The 27,719-nt window shown below is 39.2% G+C and overlaps 1 protein-coding gene across 1 annotated transcript in view; it reads right to left on the bottom strand.

The window, feature by feature from the left end:
- Nucleotides 1-22,072, bottom strand: part of NISCH (nischarin) — a 26,858-nt gene extending 4,786 nt beyond the window's left edge. Inside the window, exons 1-16 of the mRNA XM_009891282.1 lie at nt 21,950-22,072; nt 21,020-21,202; nt 17,701-17,749; nt 15,872-16,035; nt 13,595-13,690; nt 11,961-12,056; nt 11,237-11,389; nt 9,935-10,003; nt 9,290-9,475; nt 8,958-9,086; nt 8,422-8,535; nt 7,458-7,566; nt 3,856-3,977; nt 2,912-2,967; nt 1,081-2,397; nt 479-653 (exon numbers count right to left, since the gene is read on the bottom strand). Coding sequence (XP_009889584.1) covers nt 479-653; nt 1,081-2,397; nt 2,912-2,967; nt 3,856-3,977; nt 7,458-7,566; nt 8,422-8,535; nt 8,958-9,086; nt 9,290-9,475; nt 9,935-10,003; nt 11,237-11,389; nt 11,961-12,056; nt 13,595-13,690; nt 15,872-16,035; nt 17,701-17,749; nt 21,020-21,202; nt 21,950-22,072 — 3,141 coding nt within the window. The remainder of the gene's footprint in view (nt 1-478; nt 654-1,080; nt 2,398-2,911; nt 2,968-3,855; nt 3,978-7,457; nt 7,567-8,421; nt 8,536-8,957; nt 9,087-9,289; nt 9,476-9,934; nt 10,004-11,236; nt 11,390-11,960; nt 12,057-13,594; nt 13,691-15,871; nt 16,036-17,700; nt 17,750-21,019; nt 21,203-21,949) is intronic.
- Between the last annotated feature and the right edge of the window lie 5,647 nt (nt 22,073-27,719).

The raw sequence follows: 27,719 nt of genomic DNA, 5'->3' as shown, positions 1-27,719 counted from the left end.
TATTAATCTGTTATGCAGAAGTTAGGTTTATCTGCTCATGTTTCTGGAGTCCCTACAGCCATGAGCACGTTGTGTTGTATTCACGCACCGATATTACAAGGAGTCAGGACAGTTATTTATTGATTTAGTTAGGTATCATCACAAAATAATTCCACTCCAGTAATTTTCTTTCCTTTTGCCACTTAAAAAAAAAATAAATAAGAGGAATGTTCTTGGAGTAATCATATCTTCATGACATAAACAAACGTACTCTCCTGTTTTGCATTAAGAATCCTGAAGGCAAAGTATGCCTGGCAGGATGCCAATCACTGTAGCACGGAACCCCAAATGGGGTGACAAACAGGTTTTTGTCCAAAATGCTTCCAGGTTTCACAGAGCCTAACTCTTAAGTTTGATCAGGAAAGTTCTTTTAAAAATATTGTCTAGTACTGAAAGACCACAAGGTATTTTTTTTATACACCTGAGCTAGGCACAATACCTCTGCAATGTTGCCATGGAAAAACTCAACTAGGGCATTTCCTTTCAACCCAGCCACATACTGCAGAGACACAGAAACGTGAAGGTGAAGAGGAATCTGGTTATCTTCTGTTATCTTCTGCATAAGAAATTCAGATGGATATAAAGATGACAGCGTCAGATGAGGCTTGCAAAAACTAGAAGAGATCCGGAAAACACATTAAATCAAAGTTTAAGGAAATACACAGCTCTTCCCTTACAAAAATTAGTACTTTATATTTCACTCAGAAATTAGGAACAGGCAACTTATACTCTTAATAGTTTACTTTAAATGATTTCTCTTGAGAATAGTTGTCAATCTGCCACGACCTCAGCCTGCAAGCACATGAAATAGGAAGTCTCCTTCCACAAGAAAATACATTTTATGTTGCACCCATTAAACTAAACAGAAACAAACAAAAAAGGTAGACAGGTACTGCCCGGGATAACCATTCACACATACTACTAGAATGAAAAAGTACTTCATCTACAGGCCAAAACCAATTACAATGACAACTGTAAACACACTGGCTAGGCCACATTAACTTCTGCACCACACAATAGACCTTTTATGGGAATTGTTACCTTGCTGACTGACCATGTCTGTTTGTGTCCACAATGTGATTTCTTACAGCATCTGACTTGTTTGAAGCTTTGAAAATAATAATAGTCTTAACATCCTGCAGGAGTGTCCTTAAAAGACTGTAGATTCTTAGGAAGTGGAATTTCTCATGAGGTAGAACAAACACTGCTGTAATAATTCTGTATCCAATGAGCAACTCCAGCACGTGCCCATCCAAAAATGAACCCTTCTGCTGGATGGAACCATGAGTTGGATGCAAGACAAGTGATGCTAACGGAATCCTATTCAGCTTAAATATACTTCCCAAGTCTTCTGTGCCTATCCATTTACCTGGCAGTAAACTGAAATTCACCTTTACTATGTACAAATGCTGGGGCGTCAGAAATATCCAACACGGATGGACCACACAGGGACCCTGGTCGGAAGATTTATACACTGAAGAATAAAGTGCAGAACACAAAACATTTTTTGACCATTCTTTGTTATTGTCAGCTGACTCTGGTGGATGCAAGATTTTCTGAACATTGGTTTTATTCCCGTTAATGAGATAGGTTGGGAAACAACCTTTTATTTCAACATCTTCTGCTGAAATGCAATTCAATTCCATAAGCTGACAGAGAAACTCCTGGAGATTTGCTTTTCCACAGTACAATGTGGAGCTTGGTAACACTGATGTGTAGTGTTGAGAACAACACGTGTGTAAACAGGAATAAAAGTCTTGAAGATTCTGGGAGTCTGAAACAATAAACAAGCAGTTGTCACTGTTTTTCAGCTTCAGTGTTAAGCAGATTTCTGGCAGGAGAAAGCCAAATTCTGTTAGATCAGTATACGGAAAACACAGTGTTAATTTCAAGGCTGAAGAGATGTGCTGGCAATTTCCTCTCAATTCCTGATGAGGAATCTCAAACACAGCTAGCATATCATCAGTCAAAACCAAACAGGAAGCAAACTGCCTGAGTCCATTATGAATGTGAATAGAAAAACTCCAGAGAATTTTGACTATGTCAACACTCTCAACTGCTACGTTGTCCGATGACCGAGTATCTGAAGTAGTGCTGAACTCAAAAGTCTGATCTCCTTCATGAAGTCCCATTTCAAAATATCCATCTGCTTTGTCTGTAGTTCTGTAATCACCCAGAGGGATTCCTTTATTCTCTGTGAAGGAGGGGAGCGATCTCTGCACAGTCTGCACTATCAAGGCAGAAAGGTGCTGGATAAAATCTTGGTTTGTGGCAGTGTATGACATACAATTAAAAGGCAAGATGACGGTGTTACAGGGGTCAGGCACCGCACAGTGTTCTTCCTCTGAACGAGTCAAACTTCAAAAGAGATAACAAGCCACAGTAAGTACAAGCTTGAGTTTAAAAACAGCCATAGCTACCTACAATTCATGGTGCTGCTTCTCAGAACTTTGAGGTTTACTCTTGTTACTACAGTTAGGTCAGTGTAATATTGGTAAACATCCTCAATAACTGCACACAGCCATTGATTTTTTTAAAGGCTGGTAGCATGTAATTCTACAGAAAGTGAAAACTAAAATGTTTAACTCATCCTCCATTTCCCAACCCCAATAAGTATGTCCATATGAGTTAAAGCACTTTACAATACAGCTATTGCTGATTCTGACACTACCAACTGCATTCCAGGGTTCAAAGGTTAAAAACACTCTATACCATCATGAAATTGATTTTGGTTAAAAAAAACCCAAACAACACCAGAGGCAGCATACAATGAAAGAGACTGTTTTGCCTTAAAGGCTGAGTTTAGCAGCATTCACTGTAACTACCCAAAAGCTAACTGGCATTTAAACCAGAATGTATGTATCTGACTTACCACATATGATGACCGCTTCCATACTTTTTGCATGAATCCAATAGAGAGGCAGGTGCCTAAGGAGAAGGAGAACGCATCAGGAAGCTATCAACTATTACAGCTACTGTCAGACTTCATCAGACATGAAAAGCAAAGTTAATGTTGGCTCCTGTTTTTTAAAGCTAGTCAACTCACTGCAAAGTCCTGACTGTTGTACTCACTGGCAGTTGAACAGCTATCCTTTAAGGATCCTGCACCACTATTTACTTTAGGTTGGGCGGTCTATTAAAGCAGGAGAAGAATGAACTCTGCTGCTGACTTGAGAATAGATCCAACCTTCCAACCTGTGACCCATAGACATTTCATCACACTACAAATTTTTACTGAAGTAAAGCGAGGCAAAAAGGTAAAGAAACTTGACAAAGAACATCCACACTGGCAGGCGAAGGAAGAGATTCCCCCAGGTCCTGCTGTTTCATTCCTTGAAGCCATGCATATGAAGAGTGTTTCCAATACAAGCAATGAAATCACAATACAGAAGTTAACAGCAGGAGTTTGAAGGAGACAAATTAAGGGCACTACCTATTTACAGGGAGAAGGTTCTTCCACTCTACTAGCAAGAGGACTACCTTCCAAAACCTGATATTGTAGTAAGATAATATAGAAGTCTTACACTCAGTATCCAAGGGGATATTAAGTGATGTGATACTAATACTGGGTGAACATCTCAGTCACGACAGTGAAACAATCCTCCACAACTCTGGTAAACTTAGATTATGCATTTAATTTACATGGTGGATCAACCCCTTCACTCAAATTTGGAGCTACCTCCTTTTCCCTTCTAATAGCTCTGAGAATCAAAAGACTTTGCTATGGATTACTATGATAGCATAAGTTTAGTATCAGAAATAAGCTTGCAAAAACACTTTAAAGTACCATAAAATAAACAGAAGGATGGAAATTACCCGATTTTTACATCTGGAGTCTGGTATTTCAAAGCATCTCTGGGGAACTGTATGGTCTGTAGGAGTCGAACCACTGGATTGCAAAAAACTGCTGGCTAGGACTGTTTCTTCACAAATTATTTCTAGAACAAATATCAACAGCTCTTAAAAATCATTGAAGTAAAACCAAAATGAGTGTCTAACAGTATCTGCCAAACAAGTGGAATTAAAATTGTATAATCGAGACCTGATCATAACTCATTAATGCTAAAGGATATCTTCACATAATAGCCAGGAGAAAACAAAAGCAGGCAGAATTTTAGTCTAATTACAGAAATACATTTAACAGCACTGAAAGTTGCATTAAAGAGTTCTAAAGCTCATTTTTCAAGCTAACAATCAATTTAAATCTCAACATCTGGTGTAAGAATTCTTCACATTATTTAGTTTTAACAGGATTAGTCAGTTTTGTTAATACTAACCCTTCTTTTACCAAAATATTGCTAGGCTGGCAAAAACACAGCAGAGCACTCTTTGTAAACTTTGTAGCATTCTCCCAAATTTCTGTAGGCTTCAAGTGAACAAGTATAATATCTGTGTAAAACCTTCAACCAGACTCAGAAGGTCTGGTCCCTCAAATGCCATTCAAGACAATTATCTCACTGTATTTGGAACCTTTTTGAAGGGTTGAAAGCCAAATCCTCAGTAAAAACTTATGAATGCATATAAGCCAACATTCTCAGGGACATTTAACTTTTTGCCTATTTGATATTCACAGCATCACACTGATGCAATGGAGAAAATCAATTTTCAGCATTACCACTGAGCCAGCCAGAGAGCTCAAGTATATAAATGTGCAAGTAAACAACAGAATTACAGTGTGGATATGTTTCTGGCTTCAGCATAAAAACTCCTGCATATATCTTTCTGGATTGATTGTAAAGTTTAGTAGATTACATCAAACCATCTCACAGTCAGAGGAAACACAAGAGGTATTTATTACTTGAAGAAAATACTGTGTTAGCAAGAAGGAAACAAATTGACAGGAAAACCAGAACATGACAGCATTATTTTTGTCTTTCTGTTTCCTATATAAATATTTAATCTTTTTCCATAAGCCATTTGCCAGTGACATTTAATTTGAATAATATGTTACGGAAACAGATGGTGTCTAGAAAAACTGCAGAGAAAACAATTCATAGAAATAGTATATCAGGAAATTAATTCCGTTATTCATGATTTAAGGTCTAACAGGGAAACTTAATTACCTAGCGTATTTCCATTTTAAAAAATAATTTGTCAAAATCAGTATTTTGAAAACAAACTTTGATAGCTAGATATGTAGCAAATAATTTCTATTGTTAAAGCTGAGAAATAGGCTGCCCTTGTCCTCATTTCCCCACTATTTATAAAATCCTCCCCCAAGATTCTACTAAAGGAACCTTACGAAAAAAAAGACTACAGTAAATAAACCTTGACTCTTACACCAATCCTCCTATAAGGGATGGGATTACCATCCAGATGGACCTGGACAAGCTCAAGAAGTGGGCCCATGTGAACCTCAGGAGGTTCAACAAGGCCAAGTGCAGGGCCCCGCACCTGGGTCAGGGCAGCCCCCATATCAATGCAGGCTGGGGGATGAAGGGATTGAGAGCAGCCCTGCCGAGAAGGACTTGGGGGTACTGGTGGGTGCAAAAGAGTGTCAACAAGAGTCAACAATGTGCACTCGCAACCCAGAAGGCCAATCGTATCCTGGGCTGCATCAAAAGAAGGACAGCAAGGAGGTCAAGGGAGGCGATTCTGCCCCTCTACTCTGCTCTGGCAAGACCCCACCCAGCTCTGGGGCCTTCAGCACAGGAAAGACATGGACCTCTTGGGATTGCGTCCAGAAGAGGGCCACAAAAATGATCGGGGGATGGAACACTCCTCCTATGAAGAAAGGCTGAGAGTTGGGGTTTTTCAGCCTGGAGAATAGAAGGCTCCTGGGAGACATTGTTGTGGCCTTTCAGTACTTAAAGGGGGCTTGTAAGAAAGATGGGGACAAAGTTTTTAACAGGGCCTGTTGCAACAGGACAAGCGGTAATGGCTTTAAACTGGAAGAGGGTAGATTTAGACTAGACATAAGGAAGGAATTTTTTTACAATGAGGGTGGTAAAACCCTGGCCCAGGCTGCCCAGAGAGGTGGTAGATGCCCCAATCCCTGGAAGCATTCAAGGTCAGACTGGTGGCAGCTCTGAGTAACCCGATCTAGTTGATGCCCCAGCTCATTGCAGAGGGGTTGGACTAGATGACTTTTAGAGGTCCCTTCCAACCCAAACTATTCTATGATTGCATAAAACTCCCAAGTACGTCAGAAAAAGATCTATACTTTTTTTTCTCCCAAGACTCATTTGCTCCTAAACATTTACTGTAATAGAAAAAGACTATTAGCAAATAACTTGTAAACAGTCACAATTATTGCTAGTGTGCATATTTACAGCTAGTCCTGTATAAAACTGCAGGTTGTTCTATAGACAAACTGTTTCAATCCTATAACTTAAAATGCTTAATACTTTAAAACGAGCATTGACTTCATTTTGGAAAAACTGGCATTTCATCTGCAGATGAAAAGTGATCTAGAAGGAATACAAAGGGAAATGAAATACATAAATAGCAACTAAGCCTGTATTTAAGTTGCCTGTCAGAACAATTTCATTTTTGTAGAGTGAACTATAAAGTGAACTAATCAACTCTATTCATTTTGCAGAAATCACAGCAATGGACTTTACAAAGATCAAGCTTTTCAGGCATGTTTCTCTCCCCCATCCACCAATCTATTGGTAAGAGTAAGTTGTTCCACCCCAAATTGAGAATATAATCCCTATTCTTTTAAATGGTTACAAAGTCTTCTCCCACTATTCATATCCTACTGCACTTTAAGTTTTCAATCATGCAAAAGCAAAAAAAATAGTATCCTTGTCTCTTCTCAGTCACAAATGAATATTCATATAAAAGTCAGTCTTATGGGCTCCTGCAAAAGATGAAAGATAAGCCATTCTTCTAAGTTCCTAATGCAACAGGCATGCTTATTTGAAACATACAGTAAAAGTAATTTTCAGATAAGGTTAGCAGGTGCTGTAGAGCACAACACATGTGCTGAAATCACAAGCTCAGCCAGAACACTAATCCCACAACTGCCTTTTACTCATGTCCTTTTTCCATCTTCCTTCTGATTTGACAGAAATGCAACTCTTGCAAAAGAGGAATAACGGAAGCTTGAGCTCACATTTTGCAGACCAAGAACAGGCAGAGAAGTAATTTTAAAACATGTCTATACATGCCATGGTTTTCCAAAAGGCAGGTATCTAAACTAGGAAAAGATACACAGTCCCCTGCTGGTGATTTCTGCAGGATTGTGCAGTAGAAGACCCAAACTTCCACTACAGTTAATTAACACTATGGTGAACAACAGGTCAGTTTTGCTGATTCACATACAAATTCCACTTTCTAAATCAATACCACCAGGTCTTTGCTTTGTCTTGATACGCCCTATATCCATGCACATAATATTCATGTATATCAATGCAGCTTAGAAAAGCAGAACCAAGTGGCTCAGCCCAGCAGCACGATACATACATGATTACCTTGGCTGGAGCTGACAGGACGAGGCAGAGAGGGAGAGGAAGGACGAACAGTAAGAGAAGAACAGTTTGATTTGGAGCTGGCAGCAGTGAGCCTGGAGTCCTCACTGATCTAATAAAGAAAGTATGCAGTGATTAAAGAAAAAACCTAAATACACAGGACACATTAGATCCTGAACTAAAGTAAGTCTACACAAGCTTTCTCAATTTTAGTAAAAGGGAAGATAGTGCCAGCTTTTTTTTTTTTTTTTAGGGGGGGGGGGGGGGTCAGTGAGAAACAGGGAGAGAAGTGGCACATCCTCTGAAGTTTCTATTTCCACTCTAAGTGGAATTTGACTAAGAGTTCATTTACAGAAATTCTGATCACCAACTAATCACTGTATGCACAAAACTAGCAGTGAGTTTCACAAACCACAAGAGAATGAAAACAGGATTTCTACACTGAAGGGACAGAACAAGTTTTGATAATGAGTTTATTACCAAAACAAGACTAAGCAGCTATACAGATACACATGAGAGAAGGCAAGGAGGACTTAGATTTCTGATTCTTTCACACTGCTAAATACCCACAAGAAGAAAGTTTGGGAAAGTCACTTCAGTACTCTGCAACATAAGCAGTAAAATCATGCCTCTGCAATACTTCTGTAAGATGTAAAATATGGTTGTTAAGGTCCACTGCATATTCATTGTGTACACCATTAAGACATTTTATCTTTTCCTCCCACTTCCTCTCTCCCAAGCCAGCATAAAAAGGGAGGTCAGATAATTACTGAAATTACATTGAAAACTAAATAGGAAAGAGGCAATGTTAAAAGTTCATACCACATTAAAATGCAGAGAGCGTAAAAACTTTAATGCTAAGGAAAGTTCAATGAACTCCGCTTAGATCTAACTTGTAGGAGTCTTTTTCTAAGCTTTTTTTTTTTGTACGCAGCACATTCTACTCCTCTCACAGCGCTAAACTCACCTTTTTATCAGAGTTGCTCAGCTTGTATTTCACCTCCTTTGCTTTTTGAATAGCTTTTAGCACTTCCACAGTGTCTAGTTCCTTTTCTGTGGTAACAATGTTATCCAAACAGACCTAAGAAAAATGTTAAAACATCTAAAAATATTGAAAACAGGGCAGCTCTGCAATTGATTTTTATTAATGAAATAATCAGCGATTATCTTAGCTTAATGCAAACTACATGCATCTTTGTAACCATTATCACACTAGACCTTGATAGACATGATATGAATTTAACACAAACTCAGAAATGCTTGGTAAGTTTAACATCCTTCTAGGACAATTGTGTTACCCCATGAAGGCAGCATAAACTTTCATTTAGATCCAGGAGCATAGTCAAATAATGTTAATATGGTTTCATTCTCTACAGATCTTCCCCAATGCACACTAAAAACTGACCAGGTTTTTAGAACATTCACACTGCTCTCCTCACCAGGCTTTGAAAAAGATTTTTTTCAAATGCCAGCTTCAAAGGAAGAAGATGCACCGTGGCTTACCTCTGAGGCCCTGTCCCCAAACTGAGCAAGCACTTTGGTCCGATAATCAGGGATGATGCTCAACGGATTGCTGGATAAGACCACCTTTTCTAAGCATGGAAGGTTTCCTATATTTTTTACTTCATCAATCTGAAAGTTTTTGAATAAAAGGATGAATACAGATTGGCTAAATGAAAATGAGAATACAGACTGAGCATTTCTTGCATAAATTACATACCTACAATAATGAGGAAAAATTGCTACAGCCAGTTTTATTTGCAGCTTCACCCACTAGAAGAAATTGCTCATGATCTAATGCACAATTTGATTTGACACTGAAAATCAACAGTTACCTGTTCTATTTTGTTGTTGCTCAGATCCAAGTTGACTAATGAGTACAGTTTGTTGAGACCACACAACCTTTCCAGCTGATTTCCTGCTAAATTCAGAGTTTTGATGTTTCCCAGTTTTGTGTGAACACCTTCTAGTGATGTAAGCTTGTTGTAGGATAAGTCCAGGTGAACAAGGTTGTAAAGATGCTACAGAAACACAGAAAATCCACATCATACACCATTAAAATTAAGCAATATCAACAACATTGTATTATGGCTTGCTCATTTTTTAGTGCAACAGTGTTTTCATGCTGGACACTGCCTAGCATGACAAACATGACATGAAATAGTTCATTACACAAGTTCAAGCTTGTAGATAGGCAACTTCAACTGCATTTTTACCAACCCACAGATACAGCTGCAGTGAATGAATTTAGTTAAGAACTAAATGTTGCATGTCAATATTGGCAAAGAAATGACAATATCCAGAGCAAGTAAGAAATGCACCATTAAAAGAGTACTTGATGTTATGAAGGATAAGCTATTTGGGCTTAAGCTATTCTCCATGAGGAAGATGAACAACAAAATTCTGAAGCAATAAAAAAAACTGTTCTAAGGTCTCAGGCAGTCTGCAAAAGAAAAATCACCCTCAAAAGCATCACTTACCTGTAAATTTTCTACCAGAGACACCCCATTGTGACTCAAATCCAGGAATTCAATCTTCGGAATTAATTTCTAGAAGAGTAGAAAAAAATGCGTTGAATGCATTTTAGCTTATAAATGGGGCCACACTTCCTTCAATACTAGATAACCAACGCGAAGGAAAGGTATCATCCAATACACAGTCTCTCCTTCTCAGCTTTTGGTATTAAAAAAGCATTCCATATATCCCCATGCAACAACAGAGCTGAATCTTACTCTTACAAAAACCTGGTTATTCTGAGGAGCATGGTTAAGTTTTAATTTGAAAGCTGGTTTCTCACTGAAGAGAAGCAAGCTGCTCCTAGTTTAGCCCCATTAACTATAGATCAAACTCATTAATGGGTGTTTCTGTCTTATCAACAAGCATATCTATATTACACAGAAACCTGGACAAAGACGACAGTACCAAAAACCAGAATAAGTTCAATGATTTGTTTCCATGTTTTGATCATGCTAGCCAAGAATTACAAGGTCACACAAAACCTCTCAAAAATGCACTTTAACCCAGAAACACTTTTATTTTTGGAGGACTCAAACCTTGAATTTGATGCTTTATTTTGGCTGTAATCTCACCAATGCTTTGCCTTGTAGTTAAGGCCTGGACTCAGACCTGAAGAACCCTAAGTCTACATGACAAAAAATCCTGAACAAGGAAACTGCGCTCCAAGTCCATGATCTCTAGTTGAGCTACAGACCTAACTACTTCCTGCTTCACAAGAGTAGCTAAAGTAAAAAATTATGTTCATATTTGGCACATGTTCTTGTGATGAATGTTAAATTTTTTGCTTAATAACTGATTTACAAAACATAGTTCAAAGGTACTGGCAAAATACTCCAAATTTTGTTTCCGTGCTCTTCATGTTGTTTTGCTGGCAAGAAGGCTACCAGCAAGCCACAGATTTTTAACACTCCCAAGTTGAGCCCAATACAGGTTTTGTTCTCTTTTTTTAAAAAAAACTTTTTTAAAGTGGCTCAAGCCAATGCAAACTGTAAAAGCATGTTTCAAAAAGTAAGTATTCATGGAAGTGTTGCTTACAGAGCACAGAATGACAAACTTCTCCTTTAGCTAAGAAAATATCAAAGTAGTAAAAAAAAAAATCTCCTAAACATTAACTTGGGTAGCTAATCAACATAAAAATGTAAGTGCAGCTTAAAATCTTTCAGAAAAAAGATATATAAAGCAATTGTAAAATCCCTGCTGTGTAATATGCCACAGAAGATCAGTCATACTTTTTTTTTTTCACAAACGAAGAAAATGTTTCTTACCACTGAATCATCAATTTGAGAGATGCTATTGTGACTCATATCCAAAGTTGTTAAAGTTCTCCAAGTTGGGATAACTGCTGTCACTGGACAACTTGAAGTTGCACCCTCTGGCTCCCACTGGTCAAACTCAGAAGCCTCAGGCACTAGGATTTCCTATTTAAGACAAGCACACTAAAATATCATGCTTACACCTTCAGTGAAACTAACAGTTTTGAAAACAATCCAAACAACCTTGTGTAAGTAAGGAAGGTTTCTAAGCTTTATACTCACCTGGATTAAAGTTGTACGTCTTAAAATGTGAGCTGAGTGGGTCAGAATTATTTTAGATCTACAGGGAGTGAGTTCCAACACTAGCAGTCAATCCAAATTGGGAATGTGGAGGAACAATAGAAAGACTGTGAAATTTATGCTGCTGGATATCTCTTGCCAAATCAAAGCCCACAGAAAAGAATAAGACATACGCATTCAGTTCTGGATGAATACCAGAAACATACATTCCAATAAAAGCATCAGAAATGTCCCTGTGAAGGGACACATGTAAGCACTTCACTTAAAACTGAGATTCTGAAAGGTTAGCAAACCCCTTCAGTTCCATGGTTCTAAAAGCAGAACCTCCAACAGGCAGTACAGAGAAGTACACTACTCCAAAAGAATATTTCCACAGCGTGCATGATATTTTTGCATACATTCTAAACACTCACCAGAAGTAGGAACTCACTCTTACCTTCATTGATGTTGCTGAAAATCGAACACTCATTGTGGCCAGGGCATGTTTTGATGAAGTCAGCCCTTTGATAAGCTTTCCCCCACAATGACTGATCTATTTAAAAAAAAATTATGTTACAAAGTCAGGACAGACAAATATGAGACGTGGAAGAGTCAGCTAAAAGCTTCAATAGCAGATTCTCTACCAATTTGGAAAGTAGTTACAGCATTCCCTTAAAATCTCCTGAGATTGCAGGTCAGAAATACCAACATTTGGCAAAACTAAAGCAAGAAATCAGAGACACGACTATAGAAAAGTAGAATTCAAACATTTATTTGAACAAAGCTTCTTCTCCATTAACTTTTTATCTGCCTCATGTATCCTTCAAGGTGAAACTACCCAAGCAGTTTAATAGGGCACAGTATTTTACTGTTACCAAAAAAGAGAAGTATCTCAAACTATGGCTCTGCCTGCAAACATGTTTTGGTATCACATGTTCTATATTGTAAATAAGAAAAAAGGAATGCCTAAGAAGTGAGGATACTTATCTAAGCATTTAATACACTAGTGATCTAATTACACAGACTAAGTTTAAGATTACAAAGTCTTTTCCGTAGCTTGAGCTGGAACAAAGCCACCAAAGGTCTGCTACAGCCTCTGTCCAGCAACCAGGTCCTCTTCTGTAGAGGGTCGCACACATTGTGCAACCACTACCACCGGCACATTTGCTGGCATGTCAGGGAAACCACAATAAACAGAGACAGAGCTCCTGCCACCCTTGAAAAAATTCTTACCAGTTTACCACCATTAATTGTTGGACAGTATTTGCTACTAGACAAAAATGTCAGTCTGGTGCCAGTCAATCCAGAACTTTTCATGAACATACAATTACAAAAGTCTTCAAGAGCAAAACCCGGTTTTTTTCCTTCTCACATTAAGCAAAGCTACACCTGAAACTATACATGCTCACAGGAAAGGGGAAAATTGATAACTGTTCTGCAGTACCCTCTCTGCAGTAGGTTAAGACTCTCTCCTACTCTTCGGCCTGCTGTAGTTCTTTCCCACATTAAAATGTCAATAAATCACAGACTTCAGAAATCCACTTCAGTTCTTAACCAACTCAGTCTCTCATATCAATGATACATTAATGTTCATGTACTAGAAGAGGTACTGCACCCACCAAAAGTAGACACAGAGCACAGACTGCACAACACAATTGTAAATTCTCTCTCTGGAAAGATCTGAAGTGTTTAGGAAAGTATGTCATAAAATACTCATTGAACAACTTCTACTAGAAACCCTGTCATTCACAGTGAAAGCAGATCAATGAAAATTCTGCACACTATCAAGCAAGAAGCACTATAACCAAAAGTGTACTTTCCCAAGCACATTTAATGTCAGGACATTTTCACAAATATTTGGTGCTTTCCAAATGAGCAGCAGTTTGTAATAAGAGATCCCATTATAACCCATTTGTTAGATCTTCAAGGCAATGGAAAGCCGCCCTGGTTTAGGTCTTGCGTATATGCTGGAAATCACTTTATTTTGAAGACACACGCAGCACCAAATCAAAGAGTACAATCACCAATTCTGAGAGCAGACCTGCCATTTGCAGAGCATCTATAAAATTATGAGCAGTATCTCAGTCATACCTCTATTTGATGAAGCGATTTGAAAATTGACAGATCAAAAGGCAAGAGATGCTCCTGAATGTTACTGGTTCCAAAAGGTCCCCCTGTTCCAGTGACCTAGCAATCAACATTTAAGAACAGAGTTAGTACACATAATCCAACTAGTCCACATTTCAGATAGTCTTACACAGGCAATAGCACAAATACAGCAGCTTGGAAAGACAACCAAAGTTTCAGCCAATTTATGAGTCAATACAAAAGCAAGAAGCAGCTCTGGACTTAAGCAGAAGTCCACAGCATTTAACCTACTTTAAAAGATCAATGCAGTGGATTTTCACAGAATTCACAGAATTGTTAGGGTTGGAAGGGACCTCTGGAGATCATCTAGTCCAACCCTCCTGCCAGAGCAGGGTCACCTACAGCACGTTACACAGGACAGCGTCCAGGTGGGTTTTGAATGTCTCCAGAGTGGGAGACTCCACCACCTCTCTGGGCAGCCTGTTCCAGTGCTCCATTACCCTCAAAGTAAAGAAGTTCCTTCTCATGTTAAGATGGAACTTCCTATGTTCAAGTTTATGCCCATTACCCCTCGTCCTATCACTGGGCGCCACTGAAAAAAGACTGCTCCCATCCCCCTGGCATCCTCCCATTAAGTATTTGTATGTATTAATAAGATCCCCCCTCAATCTTCTTTTCTCTAGACTAAAGAGACCCAAGTCCCTCAGCCTTTCCTCATAAGAAAGGTGCTCCAGTCCCCTAATCATCTTTGTTGCCCTTTGCTGGACCCTCTCGAGCAGTTCCCTGTCTTTCTTGAACTGGGGAGCCCAGAACTGGACACAGTACTCCAGATGCGGTCTCACCAGGGCAGAGTAGAGTGGAATGATTCATGAAACTCACAGATTAACTCTTCAGGAAAAAAAGATGTTAGTTGCTCCAGCTAAGGGCACTGAACTTGAAGCACTGAACTTGAGCTGCCACCTTGTGCTTGTCTTTTGTAGCACGTGGCGCATGCAAAAAAGATAACCATAGGCAAGACTGACCAAGGCTTCATTCTCAGCTGACCAAGCAGAGCTGCATTTGCTAAAAAACTTCCTTGAAACATCTGGATCCTCCAAGACAGAACTGTCTTCAATTCCACTACAGGGGCTGAAGTTCAAGGCATTGACAAGATGTGTTTGAAGAAAACATTAGATTTTGATACACATCTAATAAAAATACGTCTAGTATTTTCACGTGGTCATTAGATTCTGGAGTCAGAGCATGTCAGCAGCATAAAAGACAGGTGGTTTCATTTATGTTTGCTGTGAATGAAATTTGGGAGAACTCTTTAAGGTTTTTGTCTGGTCTTACCCTTCCAATCCAAACTATTCTATGATTCTATATGTATCTTACAAGCTCCGAAGGTGCCCACTCACAAGCATTCAGAAGGACCAGAAATTCTGAAGATGGCTATTTTCCTAAACAATATGCTCTTCTCCAGCCAGAGAATCCTCTCTTCAGAGGATTCTATGCAGACAGGATGGTCAAAGTCAACTGAAGATCCACAGGAATACCAGTACAGCTGTGGTTTTGCTTTCGCAACTTCCTAAATCCTCCAGTGAAGCTTCCCCTGATCCATTCCTTTGTTTCCCCTTTTGAATGCACCACACAAAGGAAGCTGTTTCTTCAAGGGGCTAAAAAAAAGTTTTTGAGCTGTAGCATGCAGTGTCAAAAAAATTAGACTCAGGAAAAGTCTAATTCACTTATTTAGTAGGATAAAACCAAATTGGTTCCAGACAAAAATCATCTGTTCTGAGACTACATTTACATTTATTCTGAAATGATATTTTAGCTAGAAATTCAGGACCATCTCATCTGTGAAAATAAGGGTTTTGTTAGGTTTTTTTAAACTTTCAGATACAGTCAAAGCTGAGAAAGGTGACAGGATTTATGTACACATGTCCATGTATGCATATGTATACACATACACATAGTGTTTGCAAAGAATGCAGGGTTGAGGACAATAGTACTTATCTACCTCCCCATTCCTACTATCACCCAGTAAGATTCCGTGACTGCATCTCTACAGAGAGCACTGCTGAAGAGACCACATCAGAGAATCAGCACCTTTGTTAGAGAACTGTATGCGTATTGAAGATTGACAGAATAAACACCTGATTAACACTGAATTCTAAATACTTGCAGGTGTTTACTACTAGTAAAGTTCTTGTGCATTCAAACTAGACTCAAAAAGTATGCTAAAAATCATGTCGGTCTGGTAGAAACAACATGTCCAGTATATGTGCAAGTATAGCTCACCTTCAAATACTTGAGTCTACAAGTGAAGTCTAGAATATGACCCAGATCTGTCTTGGCATCTCCATTAGCGCATGTAGGCTTCCCCTGTAGCAACTGTTGAGTGACAGCATATAACTGCAAGGGTCTGATGGTGAAGACTTCTCCAGCCATTAATAACTGCTCTCCTGGAAAACAGAGTACGATGGTATGAAACACAACGCTGCAATGGTTACAAAAGAATAAACGGTATGTGGAAGATCTAATGTTGGAGGTCAAATGTTTGTCATTTATACTCTAAGCTCATGATTGAGGTACCAAAACAATGTCCTTTCTTTGCCACTTTAAACTATAATGGCTGAATTAAGATATATAACACCAGAATAATCTAGGTGTTTAAATAGACACTCTCATCATAAAAACCTGAAGGTCCTAATGCAACTAATGACAAATTTCTCAGTCTTAACAGGACTAGAATCAAAGTTCATTTATACAATATAAGAGATAGTAAACTTTTTCCCAAGATATCTCCAAGTTCTATAGCACTTCGGACTTACTCTATGCTGACTAAGCAGTGCCTGCCACCTAAAAAACAGACTTTACATCTTTTGCTATGCTGCCTAAAGGCAGAATTGTAGCCAGTATCTTTTCTTAGAGAGCATGAGGACTTTCACCACACTAATACCAGTGCAAACTCCCAGAACAGAAAAAGTATTATCTGATAATACTTTTACAATGCCATTTCATTCTAGCAACAGTAGGAAACAGGATCCAAAAGCCTCTCTGAAGGTACTACAAGAGTTAATGTGGACTACAGCAGTCAGAACATGCACATGTAGAATTAATATTTTTTTCTTCTTCCTTTTAGGGACATCAGTTTGACTTCATGGACAAGATAGCATCAGCTTTCATGACAAGCAGAGTTCTCAGAAATGCTCTGAGGAGTAAAACTCCCTTTGGCTTCAGTGGGAGCAATTCCAAGAGTCCCGCTGTACATTACAGGATGGCTACACTAATACACAGCAGTCAGACATCAATGATTCTGGTATCAGTGAGACTGCAGGCACTATAAAGCCAGGAAGGATTTCTTCAGGAGCTTCCTTAAAGTGTTCCAAAATTTGCTGGAGTGGACTCTCTGAAATGGCTTCACCTAACGTCAATTTTGTGCCAGAACAATATGAAATGGCATGCTGAAACAAGCTTCACCTATCACCTCCGCCAACTGGAACAATACAGTATCATCTAGCATGTCCTTCAAAACAAAATTAGCATGAGTTCATCATTTCACATGCCTCCTGCTGTTAATGGACCAGTTAGAGCTGTTGCAGTTACAGTAAGTGCATGTCATTCTCATCTGCTAGCCTCAGAAAAGGCCATCCTTTAATTACCTGACCAGAAGGTCTCATGTTTCCCGATTTGTGGAAGACCAGTGTTAATTTAGATATGTAATGGGGTCTCTTGCATTTACCACACACTATATCAGGAATCATTGATATAAACCAAACTTTCGTACAGGTTAAACTTTGTCTTGGTGTGTTTTAGTGTAACAAAAGCTTCTGATCACCGGTACCACATCCTGTCCTTTAACAACACAGACTAGTTGGGCCTTTCCAAAACCTAAATTCACCACTTCTTCTATTTTGTTTCCAAACATAGCAGAACTACTGTTACAGCTCCTCCCAAAATGCAGCTTGAATGAAAGTGCAAACAGCAAGAAAAAGGTGAAGAAAAAGTCTTATAGTCTGACATGAAAGATTCAGATCTCTCATTGCCTGGAGATTAAATATCACAGGTATAATAATGCACGCATGTAGAGGAAACCATTCCCAGTTAAATTCTTGCAAGCTCTTTACCTTTGTGGAAGAGCTCTTCAGCCAATGCAGCAGTGATCCCATTGATCTCCTGCAAAGAATAAACCATTGTAATCAAGTGTTATTTACATGCTTAGAGTTCCAATTTTTCAATGTGTACCTTTGCTGAAGTCTCCCTTTTTTGCTGTGGTAAAGGACTTTTTTAAGCAGAAATCAACTGTGACTGTGTCTTATAGACTTCTTTGCAACTTGAAAATACTTCATAAAAATGACCAGAAATTATGATTTCATATGATTTTCATTTCCAAGATGGAAGACACTGAACTACATTTCAATAATCACATCCTGCATATATTAGAAAGGGCAACAGCAAGTAGAGCAACTATTACTAGCCATCATTAGTCCAACTTCAAAGAAAGCTTGGTTCTGAAGTAACTATTACAAGTATAGTGTTCTTCAAATTTTAACATCAAGACTAACCTAATGCATCAAGCACTCAACATTTCCTCAGAACACCACTAATACACAGAAAACTTTAGATTAACAGGTCTACAGGGAAGAGATATGTAAAAAGTAATTAGTCTTCTGAACTTCAACCCTATTATGCTTGCTGCAGAGTAATTCAAAAGCCCCTTTTCCCCATTCTCCATCTTCTCCACCCTCCTGGACCTACCCAGGTGCTCAACTGCCTTTCCAGGCACTGAAAGCTCCAGGAGGGAAGCAAAAGGCTGAAAACTCAATGCAGGGATTTGTTCTTCTGGAAGTTCAGAGATCAGTACAAGTATTTCCCATCTGGGCATACTTCTTTCCACAAAATAAATGCTCTGTGGAAGTCCAGATATAGTTCTGAGCATTTCCAACAGTTCTCTCTCAAAGGCCCACAAAAAGAAAAAATAAAACTACTTTGTGATAGTGAAGCTTCCCCTAGACACACACATCTCATTTTAAGGTAGTTGCAAAGGATAAATAGACATTATGGATCATCACAAAATGAATATGTGATGTGTTTACTTCGCTGACAAATCCCTCATGATTCATAACAAGGGAATAAATCCACAGGACATCTGCAGCAGACAGTTCAGCTCATTTGATGAGGCAAGCATTTTAGAAAAACACATTCTTAGTATAACTGAAACCCCACTCACTGAGGATGAACAAAGGCTCCACACCACAGTTTTGAGAACAAGCTAAAAGCTGCATTCAAATAAAATTCAACAATTCCGACTCTCATTTGAATAAGCCAATTACACTCATCTGGCATGCACAGACTTAACTGAAAACTATACTCTGTAGCCCTTTCGTCATCTGGGACAGAGCAGGATTTTTTTCTACATTTATAACTGAAACAAGATTATGACTTGGACTGTTCAGTGACTAGCAGGCAAAAAAAGCAACTCTATTCCTCTGTCTAGAAGAGACCTCTGTCTTAGCTCTACTTTTATGCATCAAACCTACAGAAGTCCATTGTTTGCAGGTGTCTCTAAAGAGCAGTTTGTGGGTACTCAATTCTTTTCTTGCAAAAGCTTCTATCTGTAAGTTAACAAACCAAACGTCATAAGATGACAAAGTATAATACAGTGCAACAAAATAAGTAACCATAATGTTCTGCACTGCTGTCACATGCAACTACTCTTTGCTAAGCCACACCTGGCTTTTCCCTGTGACACGCAAAGGCTTCAAAGTGGTTGTAATGTATTAGAGTAGGTATTTCTACTCCATTTAGTTCTATTAAATAATCCCTACTGAAAACACTACAAATAAGAATAGACAAAATATTGCAGCTTTCCTATATAAAACTAATGAGGCAATATTAGGGATTACAATGGCTCAAGCTTGCACAGAGGCTGTCTAGTAACCAAGATATTCTAAAAGATCAAAGTTCTGCAGGAAGGTTATTTTCCAGTAGAATTGCTGTGGTAAATATTTAGCTTTTCTGCTGAATAGCTAACTTTTTTTCAACAAATACTTAAAAGAACTTTAAAGTCCCAAGCAAAAACAATTGAGTTTATACCTCAAGCCAGACTCCCCTAAAGCAAAGAAATGCAGATTAAGCAACAACTTTACTCTTAATACACAAGCACAGTATAGAAACAGGGAAGCATTCATATCCAAATAATGGTAGTTCTTTGGAAAAGTAAAAAAGGATGAACATCACAGCAAGAGGAAAAAAAAAGTCTAACTGAAAAACAAGAGCAGGACTAGGAAGAATTTCTGCATGCATAAAAACCTTTGTTGAAGTTACAGCACTGAAACATTAATGAAACAGACATCATTTAAGAGAGTAGCCAGAGAACAGAAAAATTACACAACTTCCTGGTGATTGGGAAGTTTGCTCCATCTGAACAGAATTGTCCCTACATTACTACACACATTTTTAATACATTTAAAACCTCTAATCCATTTTAGAGGGTTTGATCATGACAAACTTGTGCTTCTCACTGAAATCTGCAGGGCAATAGCAATACTACAAAGTAAACCTTCTACTGTTTATGTAAGTCAAACTCTAAAGTCTCACCAGGATAATTATGTTCATGTAACATAACTAAAACAGGTTTTTCTTTGCTGCTAAAGCTTAATTAACACACCTAATGGACCACTTGTGACTCATTTCTGAAGCCTTTACATGAAACCGTGAAGAGCCATCTCAGCACATCCCACCGCAAAGCAATTACTGCTCTTCCTTTCCACTGAGTTCTCCAGTGCATTTTCCTCCTTATGCAGTTCATTCTCCCCCTTACATGATGCCATACTGCAAAAAAAAGCTTAATTATACGCAAGAGATGAACGAACAGATTGCAATCTGAACATGAAAGCAAGCCATTGCTTCTTACTTCAAGCATCCTTTACCGTAACGTTCTGTCTGCTGGCTGGAGCTATTCTCCAGAGGCTACTCCATCAGTGTGCTTCTCATGGAGAAGCACCATTTTTCTTCATTTGGGCTACTGGAAACTGTTTCCGTGTGAACCACAGCTCTACCCATTAACCACTAAGTCTGTGTGTGTGGATCAATTACGCAATGTTCCTTCAGAGAGTCAGCACTATTGACTTCAGCCTAACAACCAATTCAGCTTCAGATTTATTCACAGCTTCCAACTATCCTGCCAGCATTTACTTTCTCCTCTTGGAGTCCCTGCCCACACTACTTGCCAGCAAGGTATCTACCGCAATAAAAAGTGATGTCAAAAATATTGAAAATATACTTTGTTTGTTACTTTGTGCAAAATGCTGAAAGAGCAGTTTCAGCTACTTTGTGAAGATTCCAATGCAACTTGCTCTCCATGCGCTCTGCAGCAACTTCGGGGGATATGGCCTTTGGGAGGGGGGTAAGAACTCCATTTCATATGCTAAAAACATAACTTACATATAAATGAAAGTGTAGGAAGTGTGACAAAACTTTTGGAGCAGTAACAGGGAACTTGACTAGCAGGGTTTGCAGGTAGACCTCTAATTCCTTCTGTCTTTTCTCCACCAGGCTTTTGGAATTTTTTCCAATAATCTTCTTGGGAGGTAACAGATTTTTATCTATTTTCTTTTCTGAAACAAGCTGAAAGACAAAGACCAGAGTTACTTCCTGACTCACCATCTGAACTTGCATAGAACACATTAAAAGCACATTGCCTGATGTTGGTAAGGTCCAAAAATACAATTATTTCAGTAAATTTAGCTATTGACTTCCAAGTCTTAGGCATTTTCAGAAAGAACATTTTATCATAAAATGAAGAGAAGTTCAATAATAGCATTTGAGAGAATCACGCACAGTATTACAGTGCGGAATGTAATTAAGGTGATAAAACAACAGAAGAACTGGTGCTTTTTGGAGAAGGAAAACAGCCCAGTCGTGAATGCAGTGGACTTCCGCTCATTTTCTCTTGCTGTTTTTAATCAGCACTGGTTAGTAAATACCTCAAGCTACTGTCTAAGGACAGTTTTATCATCCACCCCTCCCAGAAGAGTGTCTTTGCTGCAATCCAGCTTTTAGGTACCACATCAGCTGATCAAAAACATCTCTCTTGGCAAAATGTTTCATGACTCTAGCCTGAACCCCACTCTCTGATACAAGCTTCTGTCCAAGGCCAAAGTTGTCCAGGCCAACGTCCCCCAGTTCAAGAGGGGAGTGTAACAGGGGTAAGTGATATTGTTCATACAAAAAGGATTTAGTCTGCAGTTCAGATGGTATCTGGCAGATATTCTTGCTCTTTATTGAGGGCCGAATTCATGTCACATACAACAGAACTAAAGAAACTGTACAATGTTTTGTAAGAGACCGAGGCCGCAGTTTTAATATGCTTACCTTTTCATGCAGGTCATGGAAATCACTGTAACGATGTTTGACTGTCCACTGATGATTGCCAACACTGACCTGAATAATGTATACCTGAAAAGAAGAAATTAAAATAAGGGAACTGCAAAGCATTTGTCTTTGACTGTGAGATGTACTGGTTAATGTAGCACTACAAGGTGATTCTACATTCTTAAAGTATCATAGTTTACTAAAAGCTAATCCAAACTCTAAGGTGACTTTGCTGATGTAGGATGCCTAATCTCATTCACAAGGCTGCTCCACACACAAAAACATGCAGATGCTTCTTAAGGTAAAGCAATAGCTTTTATTTTTGCAACCCAAAGGTTAATAACCAAGACCTCTAAACTACTTTTTCTGAAGATCTCTGCTAGCTAAGTTGGCATTCATAGCTATCCAACAACAAGCCTGAGACAGCAGCATCCCTTTTTCAATCTACCAAGTTCCACAACAGGCAGAGGAACTTGGCAACCATCCTGCTGTCACTTCACAGTTAAGCAGAAATCTGAAGCTTAACCCTTCAGAAATCTAGACAAATCCTTTGGTTGGTTGGATGTAAACTGTTTTATTCCTTTTAGGGTAAAGCACACAAGACAGTTACAATTTTGACCAAAGAACCACTACAATTATCTAAAGCAACCCAATGTTGCTTTACGCAAAACTAAGTATTTTTAACCATGTATGTACCAAACAATTCAAGATTTTAATTGCAGATGACTTTCCAGATTGAACAGTAGTGGTTCTCCGGGAAACCTGCAATCTACCTTTGGGTATGCCAGACGCAAGCCATCTCAAAGAAACTTTAAAGGTACAAAATAAAACACAAGGTAAAAAACAAACAAGGCTCAGCAAAACCAGTTCTACAGCTACTTGAAAATAACAAATTAAACAAACTGTGTTATCCAATCCAACTATATTCCTTGGGGAAAAAAAACAATTTGTAATCAAATCTTGAAAGCATTTAATACAGTTGAGAACTTGCTTACTACCACAGACCTGACTCATAGCTGCTATGAGAATGATGCACATCTAGTTGCTAAACCCACTTGAAACAAAAAGCATCAACAGTTTCAATTTCTTACGTAAAAGGCCAGTTTTCACTTACTGTTAGTACAGACCAGCACAATACCAAAAATAAATAGAATATCACTTGCATTTTAAAAGGTGAACCATATCTCATACCAATTATATTTCTGTAAGCATCTGACACTGGCTTGTTGAACAAAACCCAAGCCCTACAGAGAACTGAATCAAGATGTCTGACTAGTGCACACAGCAAGTGACACGTCAGTACCGTCAGTCGGGCGAGTACCGAAAACAGATGAATGCCTACACAGAATTACAGCCTCAATTAAGGTCTGCGTCTGCTTTCCTGTCATGTTGTGTTGGGAAACAGCAGATCAGGACTATTTACTGTGCCAGTGACAAACTAGAACAGGAATAACCTGAGCATTCAAATGTACCTCAAAACCCTGATGAACACAAGGAGAGACTCAAAGAAACCAGAAGATTAAAGTTAGAACTAAAGAAGCACTACGTTTAGAAACCATAATAAAAGGACTGGTTCTTTTTAAAAGCTGACTGTGCTAAATGATGGCAGACCAAGCAGTACAGCTAAATGCAACGCAGCTTGAGTACACAATGCATAAAACCTCAGATTAGACATTGAAAACTCAGTAAACTTCACAGCTCCCAACTGAAAGCTCACAAGACAATGAAGGAATGTCCCTCCTCTCTGTATGCGATACAGTCATAGTAAGTATACAATAAAGGTTTGGTACCCTTTTGCTGAAACAGCAGCACCGCTTCTAGAACTATAACACTGAGCCAAATGGATAGTCTGGTCAGGAAAATACCAGTGAAAGCAAGAGCTTCATGCACTGATACAATTCCATAAATTAAGTCTTTAAAAAGCCATAGCATTCCCCATGTAGAATGCAGCCAGAACTGGCAGTACATATTCACCCTTCAAACAGCATCACTATGCAGAATGATAGCAACTGATTTCATGCCAATCCACAAGCTGCCATTATCTTGAAGAATAAATACAAATGCAACATGCTTATGTGCTCTGTTTCAATACAGAAAACAATAATTTTAAAGCAAAAAAAAGTTACATTTCTGAAGTCAGATTTTTAAGCTGATCTTCAATTAATTTTGAGTGCACTAGTATGACAAGGCTGAGAGCCTACATTAAGATTCTTCAAGTACTGCCTACCTGCCAAGCCAACTGCTAGAAGGCAGATGAAGAAATTCTATAATACTGCACTGTCTCCCAGACATAAATACACCATGTGAAATCTCCACCCATATTTAGGCAACATGCATTTCTATTGAGCTGAAATGCAAAAGTGTTTACATTCACAGGTTTTCCGCCTCCCTGTGTCTCTACCAAACTCTTCCGTGTAACAAATTTTGTACATCTTTCTATAAATCAGTTGTTTTGGCCAAGTTCTTCGTAAAGTGTCTAGCATATCTGTAGGGCTGTATAGTTTCAAGATTTTCTAACCAGTGACTTCAAACTCTTTGTAGCTTGAAGTCACTCACACCACCAAACAGCATGCCTTCACCTCCCTAAATATTTAAAGGCGAAATATTTAATAAAATCTTTTTAAGATGTATAATTTAAACCAGCTGTTAAGTGAACACCACGGATTCCAGACTGCCTTTCGTTTACTTCCTGTACACATTACAAAAACATGCCCATCTCACTTCACATGGAAAACTTGCATTTCTATAGTATCCCTTACACAACTTCATACTTCAGACCTGTCAAGAAAAACACAAGCACTTCACTCTACAGAGGACAGGCAGAGCTGCCCACAGGAAGCCTGGGACACAGGTGTGACTGCAGCCAGTAGGTCCCAAATTCCAGTGCAGTGAGGCAACCACATCTCCTCCTCCCTGCCTCCTCAAGCAGTCAGTTTACACCCATTCAAGGAAGCCACAGTATTTTCCTTAAATATCAAAGCTAGTATTTATATTAAAAACAGCTGCAAGAGACAGGAAAAGCAGGAAGGCAATTTCGGGCCAAACAAATGCATAGCAGGAAACAAACAAAGTCCTGGCAGCCTTGAGGCCTTCTAGCCAGTCTTCAGTCAGCATCTAGCTGGACCACCAGCACACACAGGAGAAATACCTAGAAGTGCTCATACTTTTCTAACCCAACAGAAGAAACATCTTTTCCCTGCTGAATTTATCCATCCCTTGCCTTCCACCCTAACAACTCCAACAAGAACCACATTTTTAAAAGTACCTTCAAAATTACACAGAACTGTGGGCCTCCCCCGATACATTTTACGGGATTTAGTCTCACAACTGTCAAATGGATGTCATCAAAATGAGTCTCCTTCTATTGAGATTATGAGCTCTGAAACACAATGGCAAGCGCAGATGCCAAAAGAAAAACTACTCTTTTGAAAAACACAGATGTAATTAGGACCACTGTCTACTTGACTACTACATGTGAATGGATAAAGATGCAGCTTGCTACTGCTATATTTCCTTTCTCACCTTTACCAAATTTGACTGACTTTTACACCATGTAATTTCTTCACTTCTGCTCTGGTACAGATCTTTATCACATCCTTAAGTGTCGCCAATCTATTTCTGAACACTAAACAAAGATGCTAATTTTTGTAAAACATTTGACCTTGTGAAAAAATTTGTGAAATTTCTGTTTTCATTTAAAAATCAATTCCTACATTTCTAATGGCTTTGGGTCTATCTCATACAAACTGGCTGCAGACTTGTAGACCTGTTAACAGTTTTAAGTGGTTTACACACAGGTAAGCTTAATGCCACAATTCCTTCAATACTGCAACAAGACAATCAAAGTAAGACCAAATACTGGTAAATCTTGGCTTTAAAACACCCTACTTTTAAAGCTCCCAGAAAAATGGCATTAAAATAGCATTGTATTTCCAGAACCATGATCATTAAAAAAAAATCTGGCCTTGAAAAAGTAAGCCTCCTTGGTCTTAGCTGCAACAGCTTAAAATGTTATCCCCAGCTATCAGCTGATCATTACCTGCAGCAGTTATATGCCTGAACTACAGCTCAATCTAGCACATTAATGGTATTATCAAAGGCTGGCTGTACCACAAGACTGGTTTGCAGGCTGAAGCAACAAAGTAGCTACCATTTCACCTCTGGTGTTCAGCACCTGCAGTGGAATAAGGGGGCAGATAATATTTTGACATCTCAACTACATTCACTTGAATTTCTCATTCACTGATATTGCAAAATACTGGTGAAAATTCTCAAACCAACATTAACACAGCTGAATCCTGGTTCTAACCTGAAATGGAAGTTTCCAGTCACCATGCCACAAGTCTCACCATGCCTCTTGGCTGGTCAGAGACTGTGAAAAACTCACTTGGGGGATGAACCACATCCTAACACACATAGTGGTAACGTCTCAAAAGCAGCAGTATAGTTTCTGTGATTACACATTATGTAACTAACATGACAGGAAGAACTGAAACAATTTTCAAGAACTTTATTTTAAGCTTCTAAGCAACTCCTTCACTGAATGCTCGTGACATTTTTGTCTGTGAATATGGCTACTCACCACCTGACAGTAATTCCCACACAATCATGTTTCAAGGGTTGTCAATTGGAAAGGAGTTAGGCCCTTCATGTACTACAGCTGTGTAAATGCTCTGTCCTATTAAAAACTCAGAAATCACTCTCCTGTTGCTCTGTTTTCTCTGGGTACCTTTTCAAAGGCAGAAACCTGAAGTATTACTTGTAACTATTACACTTTACAAACACTGCCTTTCTAGACCATTGCTTGTCCTTCTCTTTCAGGTTCCTAAAGCAGGAAGAAACCTGATGTCTTTATGCACGTTCTACAAAAAAGAAAAAGATTGTTCGAATAACACTAAAATAAGGTAAGAGCAGAATACATTTTTCAGTTATATAACCAAAGGGTGGTGTGCCCGAGATGTTTTCTGTCTGCAATTATGCTGAGGTTTGTTTTATGATGAGCTTCTTCCTGAAAACAGACCAATTAACTCTTGGCAGAACGCAACCAGTTTAAAAACAAGTTATACATCAAAAATGTAATTCCTTCCCCAAGCAAAACCACTGCTGAGAATCCTTCCTTTTTTTTATTTTTGTAGGCTAAGAGAAAAACTGTCTACCCTAAATAATCTGACTTACTCTGAAGATAGGATTAGCTTTTCAAGAGGGACTTTTATGGTATTTTCACCTGAAGAAAAGATTTCCTACTATATTTATTCCAGCTTTAAAAGCTACGTTTACTCGGTAACATTTTTTCATAATCATACGTATGTATACATACATATGCATAGACATATATGGGCTGAACACATTTGCAAACTCAGCCCCCACTAAAACACCCGCTCTCCCAAGGGGCCAAACCCACGGGGAGCCCCAGGGACCGGTTCTCCCCGGCCGGAGACCCGCAGCCCCGCTCCCCCGGGGCCGGGTTCCCACGACACCCGTCCCTCCACGGCGGCAGAACCCGCTCGGAAAACCTCTGCCAAATTATTCTCGCCCTGGCTTTAGCGTGGGTGCAAAACCGGGCCGAGAACTGCCGCCTGCTTTCCTCAGAGCCGGGCGGGAGACGGGGGCGCAGCCCGCTCCCCCCGGGACCCCGCAGGCTGCCTGAGGCGGCGGCGAGGTGGGCCCGCTCCCCCGCTCAGCCCACCCCCTCCTCGCTGACACCGGCACGTCCCTCACGGCCTCCCCGCTCGCCTCCGCGTCCCCCCCGGCACCGGCTCCGCCGCTCCCC

The sequence above is a fragment of the Charadrius vociferus genome, unplaced genomic scaffold (assembly GCF_000708025.1).
Source record: "Charadrius vociferus isolate BGI_N301 unplaced genomic scaffold, ASM70802v2 scaffold758, whole genome shotgun sequence".
In the NCBI taxonomy this organism is placed as follows: Eukaryota; Metazoa; Chordata; class Aves; order Charadriiformes; family Charadriidae; genus Charadrius; species Charadrius vociferus.
This window is presented reverse-complemented; position numbering and strand designations above follow the sequence as displayed.